Source organism: Tupaia chinensis, unplaced genomic scaffold (genome assembly GCF_000334495.1).
Source record: "Tupaia chinensis unplaced genomic scaffold, TupChi_1.0 Scaffold144262_1, whole genome shotgun sequence".
Classification (NCBI taxonomy): Eukaryota; Metazoa; Chordata; class Mammalia; order Scandentia; family Tupaiidae; genus Tupaia; species Tupaia belangeri.
The window spans coordinates 643,801-652,866 of record NW_006204120.1 but is presented as its reverse complement, the minus strand read 5'-3'; the positions used below and the strand labels follow the sequence as shown (position 1 = coordinate 652,866).

Genomic DNA, 9,066 nt, shown 5'->3' with positions numbered 1-9,066 from the left:
ACTCACACCAGGCACGTGTGCATGCGTACCCAAGATCCCGAGAGGAGAATGGAGGAGAAGGGATTGCGGCATGACCATCCCCCCGGGGGGTGACTTCTCGCTTTTTATCTCTATGTCTCTCTCTGTCTATCTGGTGAGCACACGCGCCCTATAGCGAAAACCTCTCCAAAAAAAAACAAACAAAAAACACACTCTAAAGATGACATACGAATAGCTAAAAGGCATATGAAAAAATGCTCAATATCCCTCATTGTAATGGAAATGCAGATCAAAACCACAATGAGATACCACCTAAACCCAGTCAGAATGAATATTAAAAAAAAAAAAAGAAGATAAGTGCTGGCGGGGTGTGGTGAAAAGGGAATGCTCTTACACTGCTGGTGGGAATGTAAATTGGTCCAGCCAGTGGAGAACAATTTGGAGATTCCTCAAAAATCTACAAATAGAACTACCATATGATCCAGCAATCCCACTCCTTGGTATCTACCCAAAGGACAGAAGAATACTTAATCGGAAAAGTCCTTCAACATCAATGTTTATTGAGGCTCTATTCACAATTGCTAAGTCATAGAACCAACCCAAATACCCATGAACAGATGAGTGGCTAGAAAAACTGTGGCACATATACTCGATGGAATACTATTCAGCCATAAAAAAAAACAACAAAATCCTGGCTTTTGACGGGAAGTGGATGAATATGGAGGATTTACTGCTGAGTGAAGCAAGCCAAGCTATGAAGGAGAGACATTGTATATACAATATACTTAATATATACTGTGTCCGAACTCTATGACTGAAATTGATTGTCTAAAGGATATAGAAACACAGTATATGGATATAAATACCAGATATAGTGTGTGTGAAAGAGTAGGGTCTAAGGAAGGACATTTAGAAGAAAAATAAGGAGGCGAAGCATTACTGGGACAAAGAATTGTGGTATATTCTGTTGAAGATATTTTGTAGTTTTATCAACTGGACTAGGAAGAAATGTTCACCTGTTGAAATATTCATTTTGTAAGCTAAATAATGTGATTGGATGTATTAAAGAAAATGGAATAAAAAAGTGAAAAAAATATTTTAAAAACTAGGAAAAATAAATTAATTAAAAAATACATTTGTTCATCAAAAGGTACCATATAGAAGTCAGAAAAGAAACCATAAACTAAAGTTTTATTAATAACATGTATTGGAAATAACAAATGGTCAAAAGTCGGTATGTGTGGTACATCAAGAACATGTCATTTTTTAAATTGATAGATGAGAACAAGCTTCTACAAGGAATAAGAGGAAAACTGTGCCCTAACTCATAGATGGAACCTAAAGGATATATTGGGACTGGTAAAAAGTCCAGGAAAGAGGAAAAAAAAAAAGAGGAAGGCAGAAAATATGATAAAAGCCATGGAAAGTAAAGTTGATTCTTTTTTTAGAGGTTTTTGCCTTAGGGTACATGTGGTCACTGGGGAGAGAGACAGAGACCATGAGAAGAAAAATGAGAAATTACCCCCCTGCTCCAGGAGTGATGGTCATGCTTTAATCCCTTCCCCTCCATCCTCTTTCCAGGATCTTGAGAATGCACACACATGCAATCAGTTTGATTTTCAAGCCACCAGGACTGCGACTTGAACCATGGTCGGCCATATGGGAGTCTAGCAATGTAACTGCTATGCCATCTGCTGGTCCCAAAAAGCTGATTCTTGAAATATCATCAAGACACTTAAGTAGTGAGCCATCTCAATAAGAGTATGTTGAATAGACAGACTGGATTGATCTTTATTTTTTAAACCATTTTCAGCTTAAATCACAGTCTCCTTATATTCTCTAATATATCATTAATTCTTCAATCATCTAAAATTGCTTTTATATTTTTAAAATGCACTTTGATTTTCAAGGGTTACCTATTAATTTTTATGAGGAACCCATGGGAGGACACTTAAAAGATCACTTTCAATATTTTCTTTGACACAGGTAGACAAGGTCCTTTGGAATGCTACGGAAACTCTTCAGTCCTTTCAAGGGCAGTTGAACATTTGCCATGACCTGTGAGGCAACCTGAGAGTTTATTTTCCTAGTGTTAGAAAAAACAGCAATAGTCTGTATCCTAAATGTAGCTTGGCCCAGCATTGATGGAGATTTCTTGACCCTTTGTACATGGTGTGGGTTGGGGACTCATTAGTTAGTCTATCTCCCTGCCTCAGGGTCCCCTTAGAAGTCACCTTCCTGCTGCATAATACAGTATAACACTCCTTGATACATTTCCATTTAAATTGTTCTGCTTTGTATTGTATTCATCCTGCCCTTGCTCAAACTGTGGAGATAGGTGACATTTATGAACACTATTATTTGTGACCCCTGTTAGCCTACCTCTTAGAGCACAGCCAATGAGGTGTTGCTTGACAAGCCATTTTGTTATTGACAGAGACTATTTTGTGATTCAAGTGCAATGTGGCTTAAAAATTAAATCATTATGGGACCAGCAGTTAGCGTAACGGCTATGTTGCTGGACTCCCACGTAGTCAACCATGGTTCACATCCCGGACCCGGTGGCTTAAAATTCATGCCGGGCGCATGTGCGTGCGTGCCCAAGATCCCGAGAGGAGAATGGAGGAGAAGGGATTGCGGTGTGGCCATCCCCCCTGGGGGGTGATTTCTCGCTTTCTGCCTCTCTGTCTCTCTCTGTCTGTCTGGCAAGTGCACGCGCCCTATAGCGAAAACCTCTCAAAAAAAAAAAATTAAATCATTTCACTGGTACTTTAACTCATGAAAAAATGGATATTTTACCCTAATACAGTGAAGAGTGTTTTTTGAAGAAACTTCATTTTGGACTACAAAAGTGTTAAGTTTTATTTTGCTACTTGTGGTAATTTTTGTTTTCTTTTCTTGCAGGGTATTTGAGAAATATTTACGTCCATCAGAGCCTCGTCAACTGACCTTCAAAAACCTCATGAGATGCTTTTCCTTAATGTGATTTTGTTGGGCCTGACTGTTTGCTCCTTGATTTCAACTGCCCACCCATTCCAATGAGCAGTTGGGGCTGACCAGTTTCTTCCTGTCATTATTTACGCATGTTTGCAGGCACTGATTACTGAACTCATATTTAATCTCTACTGCCAGTGGAATGTTACATTATTTTTCTAATTGGTTTTGCCTCTTATTGGAAGTATAATTAGAGTGATGTGAGTGAGATATATATATAGAAGAAATCACTTGATGCTTTTAAGTTTGTGAGAGCTTGTGGGTGCTACAGGCTTTTCCCTCAGCAACTGATTCTTATCCAGTTCTCAGATCAGGTTTGGGGACACTGGGGTCATTTTAGATTTTAATCTCTACTTTCTTAGTGCAGGATACGAATATGTGCAAAAGAAAAAGGAAATCTCTCATGTTCTTTTAAGCAAGTTTATCAAATAAATTGTAAAATATTTCTGTACAAATGAGTCATTTCTATTTTTGATGAAAAATCTAGGTTTTTTCTCCCTCAGGGAATTTTATTTTAATATTCTTCTTTATAGTTTATATGGATCAAATACAGTAATGCTGTTAGATCTTGTTTAGTCTTGATTTGCTTACTGACTCTGTCCTCCTGATCATCAGAGTGGGACAGTTTATTTCTTGGAAGGCCAACATTTCTATAAAAATTAACTAGTCCCAAATGTAGACACTATATGCAGTTTATAGATGGAGAAATGTCTTGTCTTTGCTCTATGCAACCTATTTCCTATTGTTAAGGCTTTCCTATTCAACTTCTGTGACCTTGAGCCAGTTTATAGACCTAAGAATATAAGCGCATTGATTTTTCCATGCTGTGTAATCCGGCCACCACCCACCTCTATACACACATATGTTATATAGGGGAAGCATTGCATTCCATCAGAATAAAGGTTGGAGGGGCAAATTGTTTTTGCTACTGGACAAGTAATAACTTTGCAGCATGAAGAGATCTGTGTCAACAACTGCTCTATTGGCATTAACTTTCCAAATTTTTGTATTCAGAGAAGCACTGGGGTTTAAATCTCTTGGGCCCAGACTTATGATTGGGGGGCTCACAGAGCTGGGTAAGGGTGTACTGAAGAAAGGGGTCACATTGGGTTGAGTGGGTGAGCTGAGAACAGATGGCACTCAGGCAGTTTCTCTGGAGTAAATAATGCAGATATTTTTGGTTTCCCTCTCTTCTGCCAGCTGAAGCTGTGCTAGTGCTGTTGACACTAATATGAAATGTTTGGTCCATTTGAAATTCTTGTCATTGCCTTATATGGGGAAATCTAAATCCCTCAGCCTGTGTTGGAAACACTGCCAAACTGATTGTAAATGCGTGGCTGCAGCAGGCATTTTACTGTGTGGCATGCAGCCGTTTCGGCCAACACCTGCCAGCCTGGCTACCTTACAGTGGTGTTTTGGGTTTTGCATCTAGGCTTTGTATTTCTTATTTGCTGCATTTTCCAGTCTGTACCCAAGGATAGGGGAAAAGAATGTTTGCTTACTGTGGAGCTCTTGGGAAAGTTGCCACTTTGGAAGTACAAGATATTGCCTTGTACATCTTATACTTTCACAGATTTTGCTCAGGTGTTTGGTTTCATTAAAACAAACATTGCATAGGTATGGAAATTTGTAATTCCATGGTTGAAATTATTGCAAATGTGTGTGGGGTTATAAACATCTTCCTTGAACAATTTTCTCTGTAGATAGGAATAACCAAGGAAGAAGCAAGAGTCACTGCCTGGGGGAGCCCACCATTTTGTTTTTCTCATTCAGTCTGCCCCATTGGATCAACTGGAATAAAATTTGATCTGTAGGTAACTGTGGATAGGAAATCTCAAAGTTCCAGTCACTAATTTCTATGCTTTTAAAGTATTCTCTTTAGAAGAAATAAATTGTTATAAAAATCATGTGTTCATTACAGAAACTTTAGACAATACAAATGAGTAAAAAAAAGAAAAAAATACTGATCTTCAGTTTTATTCAAATATAATCACATTAATATCTTATGTGCATCATTTCAGATCTTTTTTATTTTTAATCTGTGTGTGTATCGAAGTTCTTATGATAAAAATCTTTACAGATGCTTGTCTAAAGTTTGGGTAAGGACCAAAACCTAGAATTAGAACTGGTGATTAAAGGGAATACACATTTATAAGGTGTCTTGGTCTGTTCAGGCTCCTATGACAAAATATTTCAGACTGAGTGGTTTATAAAGAACAAATTTATTTCTCACAGTTCTGGAGGCTATAAGTCCAAAATCAAGATCCTAGCTTTGATAACGAGTAAGGACCTGCTTTCTGGCTGATAGCACCTTCTTGCTGTATCCTCACGTGATGGAAGGGACAAAGGGTCTTTCTTAGATCCATTATATAAGGGCACTGTATATAACCCATTCCTGAGAGCTCTACCCCAGGGACCTAATTGCCTCCTAAAGGTCTCCCTTACCAATACCCTCACCATGAGGATAAGGATTTCAACATACGAATTTGCAGGGGACATAATCATTTATACCATAGTATAGGGGTTTTGATCTATATGGTTAGATTTTTTGGAGGGTGGCACCAATATTTATTACCACCAGAAGTATGCCATAGGGCCTTCGTTCCTATATATTCCCTAGTATTGTTTGTGATTTTTACATCTTTGGCCATTTACTGAATTTAAAATGACATTTAGAGAGGTTAACCCTTCATTTTTCTAGATGTTTACTAATCTTCTGTTTTGGAGGGTAGAGTGAATGTGTGTGTATGTACTAGTTATTTGTAAGAAATCTGTATATGGGCCAGCAAGTAGTATGGTAATTAAGATGCTGGATCCCGCATGGCCAACTACTTGGTTCAAATCCTGGACCTGGTGGCTTGAAAACCATACTAGGTATATGTACCCAAAATCCCAAGAGGAGAATGGAGGAGAAGGGATTGTGGTGTGGACATCCCTCCTGGGGGAAGAAGGGGGGTGAAGATTTCTCTCTTTCTCTCTGTCTCACTCTGGCAAGCACATGTGCCCTATGGCAAAATAATGCACATATTAAAAAAAGAAAAATCTATGTTAAGGTATGCTGCAAATATTTTTATTTGTCTTTTAATTTAGTGGTATTTAATTTAGTGCTAAAGTTTGAAATAGCTAGTAGGTGGCATGGTGGTTGGGGTGCTGGACTCCCACATGGTACCTGATTCGAGTCCTGGAGTTGCTTTCTCACTTTCCCTCACTCTCTCTGTCTCTCTATGGTCAAATTAAAAATAATAATAAATTAATTCTTTAAACAAAAGAAATAGCTATATTTTAAAACTTATTTATCTTTTGTGGTTTCTTTATTGGTATTATGTTGATAGGTTTTTTATTTTTTAGAGAGATTTTTGCTATAGGGCACGTGCGCTCGCCAGACAGGCAGAGAGAGACATAGAGACAGAAAGCGAGAAATCACCCCCCAGGGGGGATGGTCACACCGCAATCCCTTCTCCTCCATTCTCCTCTCGGGATCTTGGGCACGCACGCACATGCGCCCGGCATGAGTTTTAAGCCAACGGGTCCGGGACGTGAACCGCGGTCGACTACGTGGGAGTCCAGCAACATAGCCATTACGCTAATTGCTGGTTCCCTTGATAGGTTTTGAAATGTGTAAAGCAACATTATACTCAGTGGCCCATCCTAAGAAAATGAAGCCCTTCGTTATGGGCAATACAAGGCAAGAAACTCCATTCCATTCGTAGCGTAGGCCTGAGAACTCAACTGTTTTTGGACTAGAGAAATACTTCCTATGACCCCTAAATACTTTCTTTACATTGAAATAAAACACTGAATTCATTCTTTAGACTGATTTTGCTTTTTTTTTAAAAAAAGCTGTAAGACTATAAGCCAGACTATGACAAATAGACATTGTATGTCCCCACTCCTTATATTCTAAATGTTTGTATTCTATGGCAGAAACTGAAAAGTTGGAAGATAAAAAGAAAAGAGACAGCCAGTATAGATACCAGAGACTGAATAGGAGGTAGTGTACAGTGGAGGGGTGAGAAAGAGGGGCTCAGAAAGAAAAGGAAAAAAAAAACAAACAGAATTTGACAAACTTAGGAATGGAAAGTTATCTGTTGAAGATGATGTATACAGTAATATTTTTTACTTGCTTGACATGCAATGAATGTATGCTTTGAGAAACCATACTGTATTCTGTAAAGATGTATAATAATATATAGCTTATATATGATGTATATTAAAATTATATATAGATAATATATATGTAATTTTTATATTTCATATATTGCATTTAATCATTGTATATTTATAAATGTGTATATATATTTATATACACACATATACATATACACATATATATTACGTCTACAAACTTATTTTTAATTTGGAGATTTGGTTGTCATTTAGAAAGCATCTCTAGGAAATTACATCGAATTTATAGGAAATGTAGACAAATCTCCCTCCCCCCACCAGTAAAATACTTGATATTTATAAATACAAAAACTTCAAGTTAAAATTCAAGGTTTTTGTGATAATTATAAAAATTGGTAATTGATTTTAGAAAACATGCAACCATAGAAGCTTACAAGCTTAATTTTAAATTTCAGAATATTAAGCATATGCGTCATGATTAGCTGGACCTAGTCCTGTGAAAGGTTGTGTTTGGAACTGGGGCTGACAGAGGAAGCGATAGAAACTCTGTCAGAATATGATTTCAATTCACTGTTAGTAGGTGCAAGAAAATAGTAAGGCTATAAGTTCTTTTTTAAAATTTGATGAACTAGCAGTACAGTAACTAGCCATGTGCTGGTGTATATGAAGGAAGATTGGATTAACCTATAGTAAATTTAATAAATTTACATGAGGACAAAGAAGATGCCTTTCAAGTTACCATAAGGATTGCAGAGAGAATACATACAGGTTAAATATTTTCTTTCTTTTTCTTCCTTCCTTTCTTTCTTTCCTTTCTCTCTTTCGTTCTTTCTTTTTCTCTTGTTTTAATAGCAATTTTTGCTCTAAGGTATGTGTACTTATCAGAACAGAGAGAGACAGTGGGAAAGAAAGTGAGAAATCAACCCCTAAGGTTGATGGCCGCACCACAATTCTTTCTCCTCCATTCTCTTTTCAGGATTTTGGGCAGCACTCATATGCACCTGGCATGAGTTACAAGCTCAAATTGTGGTGGCCCATATGGGAATCTAGCACCTTCACCAGGATGCCACCTGTTGGCTCGTTGGTTAAGCATTTCTCTCAGGAAGTGGCTCTGTTTTTGGAAACTTTCTTTTTTGAATATGCCGTTGTTTAATAGTGAAGTTCAGAAAAGATCATAGAGGGTTTTATTTTTCTACTTACAGAATTATATGATTAAGGGTGAGTATTTTTTATTATTATTATTTTTAAAGCTTTTAAAGGCAAATAGAGAGAACTTTCATTACATTTATTGCCATCTGTTGGGATGGAAGCTACAGGGAGATCTGTGCTGTAGCAGGCACATCCTAGTAAGCTGATTTATTACAACCCCTTTGCTTTGCTGCTCAGCTGCAGGGAATGTGCTCATAGCCCCTCTTCTCTCATCCCGGTAGAACACTGGCTACAGACGAGTGTAGGAATTAGTCAGTCATCCGAGGATGACATTTTCTTCTCAACAAAATGTTACACAAGTGATCAACAGCAGATTATAGACTGGTTAGAAATTTTAATGTTTATATTTCGGAAACCATAGTTGTATCAGAATGAGCAGAAATTGTGCTTTATTACTGAGAGCAGAAACAGAGGAAACCTGAAATCAGATACTGTGAATTAGGAAAAATCAGAAACCAACCTTTAAAACATTTATATTCCGGTATGTTGTGAATGTGGCACCGTGGAGACACAAAGATTAGTTGTACAGGTCCTGTCCTCAAGAAATGGAGGAGTCTTGATAAGGCTAGGTTTTGCAACCACAATCAACAATCCCCTAGTCTTGGTGGATAAGTCATATTTGTTTCTTGCTCATGCTAAACTTCAAGCAGAGGTCTGCAGGAGCCTTGGCTCACCTTAAACACTCAAGAAGCCAGGCTTTTTTTTTTTTTTTTTTTTTTTTTTTTGGGGGATTTTTTCCTTTGGGGCCAGGGGCGCCCC

General features: G+C 37.7%; 1 protein-coding gene across 2 annotated transcripts in view; it reads left to right on the top strand.

Moving 5' to 3' along the window:
* Positions 1–3,424, top strand: part of EPSTI1 (epithelial stromal interaction 1) — a 119,421-nt gene extending 115,997 nt beyond the window's left edge. For both annotated transcript variants that reach the window (XM_027767427.1, XM_006166476.3), the window contains exon 12: positions 2,884–3,424. In XM_027767427.1, coding sequence (XP_027623228.1) covers positions 2,884–2,892 — 9 coding nt within the window. In that variant the 3' untranslated portion in view covers positions 2,893–3,424. The remainder of the gene's footprint in view (positions 1–2,883) is intronic.
* Positions 3,425–9,066: the final 5,642 nt, after the last annotated feature.